Source organism: Oryctolagus cuniculus, chromosome 3 (genome assembly GCF_051225735.1).
Source record: "Oryctolagus cuniculus isolate XC-2025 breed Fujian yellow rabbit chromosome 3, ASM5122573v1, whole genome shotgun sequence".
Classification (NCBI taxonomy): Eukaryota; Metazoa; Chordata; class Mammalia; order Lagomorpha; family Leporidae; genus Oryctolagus; species Oryctolagus cuniculus.
Window position 1 is genome coordinate 9,587,351 of NC_142869.1, and position 14,845 is coordinate 9,602,195.

General features: G+C 44.3%; 1 protein-coding gene across 4 annotated transcripts in view; it reads left to right on the plus strand.

Annotated features, from left to right (window-relative positions):
• Positions 1-14,845, plus strand: part of PID1 (phosphotyrosine interaction domain containing 1) — a 281,479-nt gene that overhangs the window by 51,473 nt on the left and 215,161 nt on the right. Inside the window, exon 1 of one of the 4 annotated variants that reach the window (XM_089329786.1) lies at positions 1,164-1,571. The exons of the other annotated variants lie outside the window; for them this stretch is intronic. Within the exon in view, the coding sequence (XP_089185912.1) occupies positions 1,539-1,571 (33 nt within the window). The 5' untranslated portion in view covers positions 1,164-1,538. Of the gene's footprint in view, positions 1-1,163; positions 1,572-14,845 lie in introns of those variants that run through there. 4 annotated transcript variants of the gene reach the window in all.

Below are 14,845 nucleotides of genomic sequence, written 5' to 3' on the forward strand. Positions count from 1 at the left end.
ATCACCCATTGGGAATAATGAGACACATCAGTGGCAACATGTGTTATAAAAGTCGGGCTATGAGAAGGGAACTGATCAATGTTTGTGACTTGGATTAATTCCACGTGGATCACAGGGATAGCTGCGGAGAGGAGGATCTAGGGAAGGAAGACACTTTATTTCAGCCTCGGGTTTGGAGGTGCCTGGCCCGTGATTGAGTGGCCCTGTTGACTGATCTGGGGAGGCTGGAGGATGGTAGAGGGAGGATCCCGTGGCGAGCCAGGAAGCAGCATCAGCTTAAAAAACCAATCATCTCAGAAGAACGACCTTCCTAGAGACCTGTGAGTTCTCACGAGGCCCACTTCTAAATGGCTGAATTGGATCAAGTCTCTTCCCTTAACCCATCAGCATTAATCCATTAGCTGCTACTGTAAGATGTTTGGGTTTGCATGTGTCATGAGCTCGGGACCCACGTCCTGTTCTATCATCGCCTCTTTGGCTGTATTGGCTGCAGTGGCTGTGGTTGTTTGCTGAGTTCCCCAGGTAGACAGAGGAGGTGGTTGAGATGCAGTTGTGCATGGTTCCCGACCCTTGGGGCTTGAGCCTATCTTTGTCTAAATACATGCTTTGATTTTCTACCCCATTGAAGAACTAGTGGAGAAATGCCTTCATGTATTTGCCAGCTCTGCCACTGGCTGCTTCTTGTTTCCATCTGACCATGAGCATCTTTTTTTTTTTCTCCCTGTCAAGAGCTTGGGAGCCATTGCCTTGGCCACAGAGGTGTTTTCGGCTATGCCTCCTTGTTCCAAGCTGGAATGCCTGTATCAGCTTGACCTGATTAATGATCCTCTCCCATATCTTCAGTACATCCATGCTCACAGGACTACTCCCCTAGCCGAGAACCATGAGGACACCTGTCAGTTACTGCAGCTGTGGAGGAAAAGGACAATGCCAGGGCTCCTGTGGCTATTCCAAGGATTCACGCCAACTTTGTAGAAAGAAGTGTTCAAGAGTCAGGAAAAGCCAGTGAAAACACATCTTAGACAAATTCCTCGTATGAAAAAATAATATAAACATATTACAAAACGTCCATCTGGCTGCTCTTGGCTCTATTTCCCCCCTCCAGGATCTCCCAGAAAACCTCGGGCGCTTCCTGCTGTTTTACTCCCCAGAGTGTAACTTTCAGGACCAGAGCCTCCGGGCAGCTCCACTGCTCAGCCCGAGGCTCCCCATGGAGTGGTAGCCCTTTTGACTGATTTGTCTCCTCCTGCCCTTGGCTTTTCTTTTCCTTTTCTTCCTTGGAGAAATTCACTCTTTTGGGACTGCTCCTGCCATTGCTGTTGGGTTTTGGATGGTGAGGAGTCAGGGGAGCGAGCTGTGCTTCCAGGAGCTGAGTGGTTCAGAGGAGCTGGGGCAGCTTAAAGTGAGGTGGTGGGGATGGAAGACGGGAAAGGTAGGAGAGGACCAGGCAGCGGGGAAGAAGCTGTTGATCAGAGTTGGAAACAATAACATTACAAACAACATTTCAACGTGATAGCCCAGTGTACTGGATTACCAGGATGCAAAAAACTGGACTTGCAAACATTGATGAGGTAAGGATAGCAGTTACTTTTCATGGAGGGTTTTTCTATGTCATGCATCGTGCTAGGTGCTCTAAATACCTACTCTATAATAACAATGACTTTCCAAAAAGGGACTTGTTGGATGGTGGCAGGGCCCTCAGAGACTGTGGGATTATTGCCTGCCTGGTCCTGTTAGCATTCTGTACAAAGAGCTGTCATAAGGCAATTGGCTCCCCTGGATTGTCATTACTGTAGTTCCCTAAAACTTGATGGCGTTACCTGTGTTAGTTCTCTCTTGCTACTCGCAAAGCTAACGACTTCAGACAGCACCGACTGATGTTACTGATCTGGAGACTGGCAGTCCAACTTGGCTCTCCCCGGGTTCAAGTCAAGGTGTCTCTAGGGCTGCATTCCTCTGGAGATTCTAGAGGGGATTCTGTGTCCTGGCCTTTCCAGATTCTAGAGGCTGCCTGCCATCCTTCCTATCTTCAAAGGCTGTCAGGATTTCCCACAGGGCATCACTCTTGACACTTCTGTTTTCTGCATACACGTGGCTCGTACAATCACACTGGGTCCACCTGGAGCAGCCAGGGTAATCTCCCTCTCTGAAGTTCAACTAATTAACAACTTCAGATCCATCTACAAATTTCACTCCCTTATGCATCTGTCAGCTCCGGGCACTAGGATGTGGACATGTTTGAGGGGGCAGTGCATGATTCTCCCACACTATGTTGCCTAACAAAAGGAACTTTGCAGCTATATGCAAGATTATGGACCTTAATACAGGGCCGTGGTCCTGGGTCATCTAGATGAGGCCAGTTGAGTTCCATGTGCCCTTAAAAGCAGAGAACCTACTGTAGCTGGAATCAGAGAGATTTGGCAGAAAAGGTTTTAAAGGATAAACACAGCTTTAATCTTTCTGAAGTTGTTTCTATTGTATCATTTTTTACCTAGGACTTACAGGAGGACTTGGCTCCCTTTTGTCCTCCTTGCAAGTCCAAAAATTCACCTTCAAAATTTAGTAGCCAGGAGCTCATCTGTGCAACTTTGGATCCTGCACCTGAAGTCTGCCTGTCTCCTATTGCATTTCTTTCAGGGCCTCCAAAGTGTGTGTGTGTGTGTTATTTAGAAGAGAGGGATGAGGGAGAGTAACATCAGGAGGTGCTATTCTCCTACCTTTTGATTTCCATCTCTACATAATGTGATTGAGGAGTGCTGTGGTTTGAATGTATCTCCTCCAAAATTTGGTGTTGAAACGTAATGGCCAATGTGATGGTATTGAGAGGTGAAACCTTTAATATGTGCTTAGGTCGTGAAGGCCCCTCCTCTCATGGTGGGATTGAGACATAATAGAAGAGGCCTCACAGACTTTGGCTCACTTACCCCACAGTGTTCCAACATGTGAGGACCCCATGTTCCTCTGAACCTAAGGATACAGGTCTCATCAGCAAACCAAACATACTGGCACCTTGGTCTTGGACTTCCTGTCATCCAGAACTGTGAGAAAATAAATTCCTCTCTTCATACATTACCCAGGCAGTGGTACTTTGTTAGAGCAGCACAAATGGATTAAGACAAGGAGGTTAGGGGCCTGTGCTACGGTGCAGTGGGTTAATGCTCTGGCCTGCAGCACCGGCATCCAATATGGACACTGGTTCTAGTCCCAGCTGCTACACTTCCCATCCAACTCTCTGCTGTGGCCTGGGAAAGCAGCAGAAGATGGCCCAGGTCCTTGTGCCCCTGCACCCACATGGGAGACCCGGAAGAAATTCCTGGCTGCTGCCTTTGGCCTGGCCCAGCCTGGTTGTTGCGGCATTTGGGGTGTGAACCAGCAGTTGGAAGACCTCTCCTCTGTCTCTATATGTAAAGTACATCCCTTTGGAAATTACAGTGTAGTGTATTTTGAAAAGTAGATTGTGGTTTGATATAAAAATGGAAAACCTAGCATTTTGCATCCTCAGTAACTCAGACAGACCTTCACAAACAGATATTACAAAAGCCCCAAAGGCAGCAATAAATTCCTCCTGTTGATTTAAATCCCATTAGGGTCCCAAGTTTGTGAAACAAATGATGAAATCCTAGAGTTGACAAACCAGACGACTTAACGGGGATTTATACCAAAGGGGCTTATGGAAGTTATTCCCAGAAGAACTTACAGTTGTAGAAGAGATAAACAAGCTTTGGATCCGAGTGGTGTTTAATCTGATTGTGCAGGAGGGGCCACGAAGGGTTCACATTGCAAAATGCTGGACTTACTAGAGTCTCAGTTCTTTAAAACCCTTGTGCTTTCTGCTTCCCTGACAAGGCATGCTCGCTCACTCGCGCTCTCTCTCTCTCTCTCTCTCTCTCTCTCTCTCTCTCCCTCTCCCCCCTCCCTGCCTCCCTTCTGAGGATGGAGCACACCCTCAATTACGATTCCAAACACCTTTAATTGACTTATGGATATGTCTCAAAACTCCTCAATAGTGTATCAGAAATGATTGCTCTCCCTTAGATTGGCACCCTTTTCTCAGGCCAAGGTTAAACAGTGCCATTAGAGAACTGTATAAACACTGAATTAAAGTGTCAAGAAAATATCAAACAAGGCAGTTGTTTTACTTCAAGAAGTTGTAACAGAGCTTTCTCCCAGCATGCCGGGTGTCTTTTACAAACGGGACAATGTGCACCATCTGTGTGAATAGAAGAGCTCACTAAAGCGCGCTAGATCACCTGACTCAAGCCACTGCATACATCACTTTAAGACAAGTTCAGATGCACTTTTTTGCAGAACCAACATCATGAAGCAAACAGGGCTCCTTAGTGTTGCAATTTGAAGAGGAAACCTAGCTGCACCAGGATAGAGAGAAGAAGGAAGAAGGTGGGTGGTAGGTAGGAGACCCTTGTCTGAAAGGCTGTGGATGTCACATGTGTGTTGTCTGCACTGTGGAACATTTTGAAATGAGAAAAATTATGAAACAATTTACAGCCGTGAAATGGCCATAAGCTTGCTTTTAAATGCCCCCTTTGTTTGGGGTAATGCAAGAGCGTCCACACACCTTATAGGCTGGGCCTACAGAAGCCTAACGCACAGCTTCAACACCTGCAGTGCAGCATGAAGCCGGGAGGCCCTGTGGTTTCAGGTGGTCTTGCTGGCGGCACCTGCAGGTAAGATGGTACTGTTAGAGGAAGTGTGTTCCGGAACAAAGGGTGGCTTTTCTGGCTGGTCATTCACACATCCAGTCCTTTATGACAAATTATTCCTGCACTCCTGCTATGAGTCAATGTCTTTACGAAACACATGAATTTACCGATGGCCCTAGGCTAATCCTAGATGACAGTGGGGCAAGCCATATCTCGATTATTATGTTTCAATGTGATTCCAAACCATTTCCCTCAATGATACCGGCATGTTTTTGAGATAAAATGTATTTCTCATACCAAATAATGTAATAAACCCAGAAGAGATACGTTCTGTCCTCAAGGAAAATTTATTAAAACTTTTATTTAGGTACTGGCATTGTGGTACAGTGAGTTAAGCCATCACCTGCAATGCCAGCATCCTGTATGAGTGCTGCTTTGAGTCCTGGCTCCACTTCAGATCCAGCTCCCTGCTAACATGCCTGGGAAAACAGTGCAATGTGGCCCAAGTGCTTGGGCCCCTGCACCCATGTGGGAAACCTCAAAGAGTCCCAGGTTCCTGGCTTCCTCCTGCCCCAGCCCCAGCCCCAGCCCCAGCCCCAGCCCCAGCCCCAAGCCCCAGCCATTGTATCCATTTGGAGAGTGAACCCGTGGATGGAAGAGCTCTCTTTGTCTCTGTCTTTTCCTCTCTGTCTGTAGCCCTGTCTTTCAAATAAATCTTTAAGGACAAAAAAGTATGTAATTTAAAGAGGGAGAGAGGGAGGGGGAGGGAGAGGGGGAGGGAGATGGGGAGGGGGAGAAGGAGATGGGGGAGGGGGAGGGAGACATAACCCATCTGCTGCTCTGCTGCTTCACTTCCCAAATGGCTGCAGTGGTTTGGGATTGGTCCAGGCCTGAAGCCTGGAACCAGGCACTTAACCAGACCTCCCACATGAGTGGCATGAGTCCAATTATTTGAGCCATCACTGCTGCACCCCAGGGTCTGCGTTGGTTAGAAGTTGAAGACAGGAGCCAGAGCTAGGAATTTGATGTGGGATGTGGGGGTCTTAGCCACAAGGTTAAATGACAACTCTAAGAATTATATATTTTTAGCAAATGTCAGATCTCCTGTCTTGCTTAAGCTAAAGATATTTCTTATGGTGGGATTTAAGACACTAACAAAAGTTATTTCTATAAATCTTTCCATTAACTTTCAGGAACATTTCAGGAAAGCAACTACCAATATGATTTTAACAGTTACCTTTACATTTTGATCTGAAAGAGTGTGAAATTCTCTATCTACATATTTTTGAGTGTTTATAAATTATACATTTGTATACACAGAAGGAGTTTGTGCCCATTAATAACAGAAATGTTGCCCATAAAGTTAGACTCAAACATGTTTGTTATAACTCTTCAGTATATTGCCATTCAACCTGAATTTTCTCAGCATATTTAAAAAATGAGTTCATATGTTTGTGATATAAACACACATTTTAAACAGCGAGTTTAAATTTAATTAGTCAAAAGTTTTTGCAGTTATGTTACCTGCTTCAATGATGTGAGCCTTGATCTGAAAGTATCAAGAATTGAAATTTTTATTAGCAGTTGGATTATTTTGGACCCAATGATTCCCATGCCCTTGGATTTTCTTAGATCTTGGGATACTTAGTTTTCAGAATCTTCCCACTGTGGATGACCAATTTTAACAGGAGTGTTACTACAGATGATAGAAAGCTTCTAGTCATGGCTTGAACAAGTAGGGATGTCATTTCTCCTGTAACTTGAAGCACAGAGATGAGGGACTGCTGATGCCGGTTTTGTTCACACCTCAATTATGCCATAAACAAGGGAGATTTTCTCCATCTTTCTGTTCTCTTTAGTGTGTTGTGTTCTCCTCCATCCTCACACGGCTGTCTCCAGTCAGGGTGTTTGTAGCTAGGGATGGAGGGGCAGTATCTTAAGGAGGGTTCCCGGAAGCCCCCAGCAGAGTTACGTTTATTTTCTGCTATTCAGCTTGTAGCCTACCCAGGTCTACTTAGCACTTCTCACCTCTGAGGAGGATGCTGAGGTGTGGAGAGGAGGGGAATTGCTGCAGCCGGCAAGGTTTGTAACTGCAGTGCACTGTGACTGCGGCCATTGACCTGCCATCAGTGAAAATGGAGATGGGCACAGAAGGATGTCATTTGTTGGTGCTGACCAACAGAACCTCCTACGAGGATGAATAGGTTCAAGAGCCTGCACTGCAAGGTAGATATTGGCCACATGTTGGCTCTTGCATACTTGGAATGTGGCTGTTGTGACTGAAAAACTGATCTTTAAAATTGTACTTTAATAAATTTAAATAGTCACATGTGATAAGGCTAATGGCTACCATATCAGGCAATGCAAGTTTGACCTCTTATTTTGAATAATTTTGGAGAGCAAGATTCACATTTGAGAGATCAAGTCCTTTTATAGTTAAGTGTATTTTTTTTAAAAAAACACACAATTTCCAAAATGATTACTTCCTCATGAATATGTCTTTATTTTGCATTTATTCATATTTGTTTTACAAAGCCAACATGAAGATCAATTTCTTTGTCCAATGGAGATGATCTTTTATAGTTAAGAAAAATTGGACATGATTCCCATTTTAAAAAATCTGAAACACTCCATTTTCTCCTGTAGCATATTTCAATGCTGGTGCAGTGATAGTGGAACTGAATGATCCATAAAAGGTACATTTTAATGGCTTACCTCCTTGCTGTCTGCTGTTACATAAACTGTCAGTGCATCCCCCCTCCCCACAGTGAAATGATCCAAACCTGTGAAATGTGTGAGTTTATTTTGGATCTTATTTTATCCCTGGCAAGTTTCATAACAAAGAAATATCAGAGAAGACCATGGAATTTTCAGTGTTGGGAACTCTCCCAGGCTGTGATTTCCATGTATACTTGGGTGTTGGTCAAGTTCTGGCAACATCCTTTGGCCAAAGCTCTGATGGAATGAACATGGCCAAGCTGGATGAGTCTAGATCCCAAATGTGCTAATAGGAAACATCACTGGAGCTCGGAGGTCTAGCAACTTGGGTGGTGTCACATGGATTGCAGAGGTTTCTTCCCACTTGTTTTGTCAGGCGATATGACATCACGTCAGTTTATCTTCCAAATGAGAAAGTTCATGTTTAGGCTCAACAGTGCGTCCCGTGCTTTATGTGGAAAGACAAACAGAAGTAACGAAATTCTGTAATGGGAAATTCAGTACCTTTGAAAGCAGCTGTTACACTACTTCTAGAAAAGTGGGAAGTATGAGGAAAGCTGGCTTTTGGACTTGGCCCGAGGTACAGGTGATAGATGGGTGCTGCCACCACAGTGTCAGATCTGTAGTACTCAGATGCTGTGACCCCTCATTATCTGTGAGGGATTGGCCCTGGCTCTGGGGATGCTAAACTCATGAAAACTCAAGGCCCTTTATGTAGTATGGAGGATCTACATATGGATCTGTAATTCCATTGTCCATGAATTTTTAAAAGTTATTTATTTATTTACTTGGAATGCACAGTGAGAGGGAGAAAGGGAGGGCTGGGGAGAGAGAGAAAAAGAGAGAGAGAAAGAGATAATATATTTTCATTTGCTGGTTCACTCCCCAAATGGCCACAACAGCCAGATCTGGGCCAGACTGAAGCCAGGATCCAGCAACTCCATCCAGGTCTCCCCCATGGTTGACAGGAACCGAAGTACTTCTGCTGTTTTCCCAGCTGCATTGGCAGGAAGCTGGATCAGAAGCAGAGCAGCTGGGACTCAAACCAGCACTCTAATATGGGATGCTGGCATCACAAGAAGCGGCTTAACCTGCTGTACCACAATGCTGGTCCTTCCATGAACTGTTGATGTACCATCATATTTGCATATAACCTTCCCAACCCCCCCCCCATATACTTTAAATCATCTCTAGTTTCCTTTTAATACTTAATAGAATGTAAATGCCGTGTGAATAGTTGTTATTCTGTGGTGTTAGGGAATAATGGCAAGGAAAGAAAAAAATCTGTACGTGGTTGAATACAGGCAAAACCAACAAAAGACTAACCCAATGAACATGCTATGAAGTGAGCAGTGCTTCGACAGTGAGTGCTGGAGAGAGACACAGTTCTGTGAGATGGCAAAGGCCCCAGCGGCATGCACCCACCCAGCATCTCACGCACATGGATTCAACATCGTTCTTGGTGCGTGGCTTATTCGAGTTTTGCTTTTTGAAACGTTGTGGAGTTTCTTTTTCTGAGTTTGATTGATTCACAGATGCAGTTTCTGTGTGTATGCAGGGTGGATTTCACTATTAATAGTTGTCTCTTTAGTTAGAAATGAAAACTAACAACATTCTGATGAGAATCCTGGCTGGAGATGGGTGGCATACTAAAAGGGTCAGCTGGAGTGATTTTAGGAAGAGGCTATGTATGCCAGTGTGGCTAGGGTTAAGAGAGCCCATAAAAGATGAAGCACCAAAGGCGAACCTTCATTCGAAGCTCTTAAGGGTCCCAGTCCTGAAAAGGGCATGACAGAGCCTTGCACTGGAGCAGAGACTGCCAAACGGGAGCTGTGTCCCTGGGTGCAGGGAGCACTCTGGCCCTGGAGGAAAGGTGGGGAACAAGTGCTTGCCTTCTGTCTCTAGTTGCAGTTGCTTCATGCTCTCTGCCCTCAATGGCTGGCATTCTCAGAAGCCTGGGGCCCAGAGAAGAACACAGCTCAGAGAGCACAGAGGATGGCTCTTGAGAGTCCAAGAGAAAAGTCAGGTATCCAAGACTGCTGTATGTGTGCAGGCTCCTAAATACTTTGCAAGCAAGGTAGCCAATACGATCCTCAACACAGTCTCCATTTCATTCCTGAGAAGACTGCAGCTCAGGGCAGTGATTGATTCCCCAGGTCTTAACAGGTGGCCAGTGAGTGAGTCAGTTGGCTGAACTGTCCTCAGACTGCTGTGTCAACCCTTTAGTTTCTGTTCTGTGAGAAGGATGTGGAGATAGACGTGTGAGAAGTTGAGGGGGCATGGAAACCAAACTTTGTTATAACAATGATAGTCACAATAATAGGGAGAATACTACTGACTTATATGTCATAGGCATTTTCACACTTGAGTCTTGCAGTATTCTTGGATTGGAGTTATTGTCCTCACTTCAGTGGTGAAAATAGCAGAGGTTCAGGTTCAGGCTACTTGACTTGCTGTAAAACAAGACCTCAGGTCTGGTATTTGAATATAAGATGTTTGATGTGGAATGTGTTGGTCCATCATATCTACCACATTGCTAATTAGAAAATGCTGGCAATAAGACAGTCTAATTAAATTCTGCAAAAAGCCAAAACCAAATGGAAAATCAAAATCATGTTAAATAAGACATTAAGCTTAAATGTTAGTCTCTGTTGCCTTGTAGATCACTGTTTTTCATTTTTCCCATTTTGCAGAGCCCACCATAGTGGCAGTCCGTTATAAAGGGAGTGGATAAGGAATGCAGAAAACAAAAACAGCAAGGAGAAGAATATTTGAATAAGTAGATAAGTTTCTTTAAACAATTGTTAATTTGAAATACACAGGATATGCCAAATACCAAAATTAATTCCAAATAAACTACAGAGTTGTAAGGCGTACTTTGTGGAGAAACATCCAGGAGATTCTGGGAAGAATGTAGCTGACATTGTTGGGTCTTATTCTTACTGGAGATGGGGCTTCGGAAGTGTTTTCTCATTTGAAGGCTCACAACTTTGTAGAGGTTACTCCCCCTTCACAGGTGGCAAAAATGAGGCCCCAAAACCTTCCTGTTGCCCCATGGGAGATGATGGTGCAGCCTTGTAGGAGCCTCCATTGTTCTGTCTGCAGGTTCAGCAGGGCTTACCTTTGTGGGATCTTGCGGTTCTCTCCAGCTCAACTGCTAAAACCCTGGGGAGGAATAAATCAGCAGTTTCTGTTGTAGAAGACTTGTTAGATTTCTATGTGATGAGAGATGATGTAGTGAAGCCAAGCAGTGAAACGGACCAGGAAAACACTTGCATCAAATATGACAATCAAAGGGTTAAATTTTATACCCAATATTTTAAAGTAACCATAAGAAATAGCATGGTGATAAATGAACAAGGGACATGAATAAACATTAGAATATGCTTAGTCAACATATTTGAAAAAATTAAGCTTATTAATAATAAAAGAATTGCAAACTAGCATAATAATGAGGAATAATGAGGTAGTGTTTTACATATTTCAAAGGAATAATAGTTTTGTTGTTGTTTTATTAAGGCAATGTGGAGAAATTACAAGGTCTTTGGTGTGGTGGCAATGGATTTTGTATGGCCCCTTTGGAAAAGTAATTTGGCAGCAATTATAACAAATCATAAAGTTTCCACACACTTTGACCCAGGAATCCCACTCCTGGGAGTTTATCCTGAGGCAATTATTAAAAAGACAGCAAAAACCATGGGTAAGAAAGTTTTCATTGCAATAATATTTATAATAGTAAAAACTTGGAAGCCATCTAAAGATCCCTTAACACGGAAGTGGTTCAGTAAACTATGGGTCTGTGTGTTAGAGTTCTCCAGAGAACAGGACCAGTGTGTGTGTGTGTGTGTGTGTGTGTGTGTATGGAGAGAGCAAGCAAAGGGAGAACCAGTGTATCGATGATGGAGGCTGTGAATCCAGGCCCAGGAGAGCTGACGGCACAGGGTCCAGTGAAACCTAGTCTAACGTCAGGAGACCTGTGCCCCAGCTTGAAGACCATTAGATGGAGAGAGCGATTCCTTCTTCTCAATCTTGTGTTCCATTCAGGCCTTCAACAGACTGGGTGAGGCCTGGCCACAGTGGGGAAGGCAAGGGCCATCTGCTTCACTCCCTTTACCAACTTGCACCCAGAAGAACCCTCACAGACACACTCGGAAGTCACGTTTAACCAAATGTCAGGGTGGTGTTTGAACTTCGTCCATGGAGGCGTTGCAAAGCCCCTGGCATGGTCGTAACTACGTGTCTGTTTGAGGAACTCTAATATCCCTGGGGCTTCCAAGTGGGAGATGAGCACTTAGGAGGGCTTTCTGGCTGTGAGAGCCCCCATAAGGCATGGCTGTGTGGGATGGAGAGGGGTGGGGTAACTGGCAGCATGTGCCGAGTGCTCAAACCTGGGAATGGGGAGGAACGAGAGAGAGAGAGAGAGAGGGAGAGAGAGAGAGAGAGAGAACAAGCAGTCTGAAGTGTTCATATGTGTTCCATAACACAGTTGGAATCCAGGTCCTGTCCCTGGGAAGAGAGCATGGTTAGTGGTGTATTGCAGAAACACTGACTTGTGGACATCGTAGTTCAGGTGGGAAGAGTGAGGGGTACTCAGGTGAGCATCTCAGGAGAAGACAAGATGGTTGAGGGCAGGACCCAAGGACTTTGGGCCATCTTTCACTGCTTTCGCAGGCCATAGCAGAGAGCTGGATCGGAAGAGGAACAGCCAGGACTAAAACTGGCGCCCACATTGGATGCCGGCTCTTCAGGCCAGGGCAATAACCTGCTTCACCACAGTACCGGCCCCAAAAGTCACCTTACTTTAAAATGCATAAGTTAAAATAGTTGTTCTCTGAGAAAGATTAATTCTTGATGAGGAAACCCGATGAAAAGGAGTCTCTCAAAATTTCATGGAAAATGGGTACTGTGAAAAATCTATGAATGGATTTCAAAATGTTTCCACCGAAATAAACATATTGTTTACTTCTATTTTCCATAAACTTTTTGAAGTACCCTCATATGTACAAGGTGGAGTTAATTGTTAACACAAGGGAGCATGTCTACATCTCATTGCCAATTTAGTGAGAGGGAAAGCTTGGGAATATTTTTGAAAATGTTTTTGGGTTGAAGCTATCTGGCAAATTTTGGGGAAAAATAAGCTGAGGGTTTTTTTTTTTTAATTTTTAGCTAAAAAAATCAAGACAGAGTAATGCAATAAAACTGTAGGAAATAAAGCATTGCTGTAAACATTGACAGTTTTATGCTAAATAGCTTTCTTATTGAGTGTTCCAATTAGTGTTTTATTTATTTAGTTTTAATTTTACACCAAGGGGAATAAAAACCTATAAAAACAACACCTCATTAATTTGCAGTAGTGGGGAGGTGGCGTGCTATTTGATAAGAGCATGGAGTTTGAAGACGTACAATGCTTGAAGACCCTCGGTCCTGGAAAAGACAAGGATGGGCTGCTGGAGCCAACTGAACTTACAACATCTCTTTCTGTGCTGGGATGGGCTTGGACTCCGTCACCTCCTGGATATTGGTGTTTCCACGCCTTGTTCAGTTCCCTGGCAAAGACTCCTAACTGCATTGCCTGTTGGTTCACTGGAGAATGTGGGCCATTGGAGCCCTGGCATTTGTTCACCCTTTGTGGGCTTGGGGCCAAGTTCTGGCTCTCTGATTCCTTTCCTCACCAGTTGTACAATCCTTGTGTGAGAATTAAAAACAATGTGGATTGAGGATGCCTCTCTGTCTAGGGCTTTTGCACCTGGCTGCTGGCCACTTGCTGGTTCTAGACAAGGGATTCCCACCTTTCTGTGCCTTGATTTTCTCTGCACAAGAGATTTAACGGTGTCTTGGAATTTAAAGCCAGTTGCGTCAACCATTTAGCCCTGTGTCTTTCCCATGTCTCTATGACTAGTTCTGCTCTAAGCATTCTTAACCATGTGACCTTAGACAAGTCTCTTGTCCTCCATTTCTTTCTCTACAGAATAAGGGCATGAACTAGCTGATCACCAGGTCTTGTCTGCTGCTTGAATGCTGCCTTTTCTCTCTTGTTGTCTGAATTTTCTCTATCATTGATGGATGGCTGAATTGAGGCTGGCATTTGGGGCAGAGTGAAGTTGAGGATTAATAGATGCACATTAATTTGGTGGTTTGTGAGCCTGACTTCAAGAGAAGGCTTCAATTTAACACAACCTGATTTTTAAAAATTAAAAAAAAAAAAGTTAGTTGAGGAAGAAAGACTACAAAGTTAATCTGACACTATGCAGATACCTGCAGAAGGCTTCTATTGGGCAAATTAATAAATTGGGTAAATTTTGGGCTTGCTTGGCTGAAGCTGTTACCCATCTTTCTAATTGTGATTGTAGCTCTTTCTTCCCAGTTCCTAAATCTGGCCTGTGCCTTGAGCCTTGACCACCTGTCCACTCTTCCTTCCCTCCCTGCGTACCAGGGTAACAAACCAGACTTCTGCATATGGAATCTGCTTACACACTGAGCTCATCCTCTTTCTCTCAAATGATGAAAATCCTGCCTGCTTGCTTACTTGTCCTCTAGGGTCTGTCCACTCTGTCTTTCCTTTGGGTAACATTCCTTTGCCCCCAAGAATTGTTGACCCTAATCTTGACTTCTTCCTTTCCCTGTTCGGTCACTGCCTAAGATTCCGCTTGTTTCCATGGCTTGATTTCTGCATCCTGTGTAGTATATGAGATAGCAGCTTGTACAACTTGAAAATGGACATAGGGTGAACAAGAACAAAACAACATAGAACAGATAAAAAAATCTTTGATTTTTCTTTTAAATGTTTATTTTATTATCATGGTTTTTTAAAAGAGAATTTATTGAAAGAAAATTTTATTTATTTGAGAGGAAGAGAGACAGAGAAAGCTCTCATTTGCTGGCTCAGTCCCCAAACGCCCTCAGTAGTCAGAAGGCAGAAGCCAGGGTCATTCAAGCTGAATCTCGAAGGGCATGGCAGGTGAAGAAAACACCCTCGTGGAAGGCTTGGGCAGTGAGAGATGTCTGGAAAGTGGACTGGGTTGTCGTGGCTGGAGAGTACATGAGGATAAGTAGAAGATGAAGCTGGAGAGACAGAGCTACAGCCATGTTGAGAGGCACCTTGGAATTGTCTTGTGATAGGAAATTATCACAAATTCTGAATACATTGTATTGTTCTGTGAGCAGCTTGGTTCTGTGAGTCATTGGTAGGTTCACACTGGGATCTGCATTATTTGAAGTTTTTGGAGAGGTTTGTTTGTAAGCCCAGCCATCCTGGTTCCTCTCCACGAGATACCAACCCTCCGTTAACCTTCCCTAACCATCCATCTGTTCACCTTCTCTGATCAGTCTGGCACTCGGGCTGGGTCTTGTGTTGTTGGATGCCTCCTCATCTTCAGGGCAGCCCACCTGCCCCCCACCTCTCACCCTCCCATTGTCCGGCCTCCAGTGAGGTTGATGAATCTTACTTCAGTGCCAGGGCTGAGGCT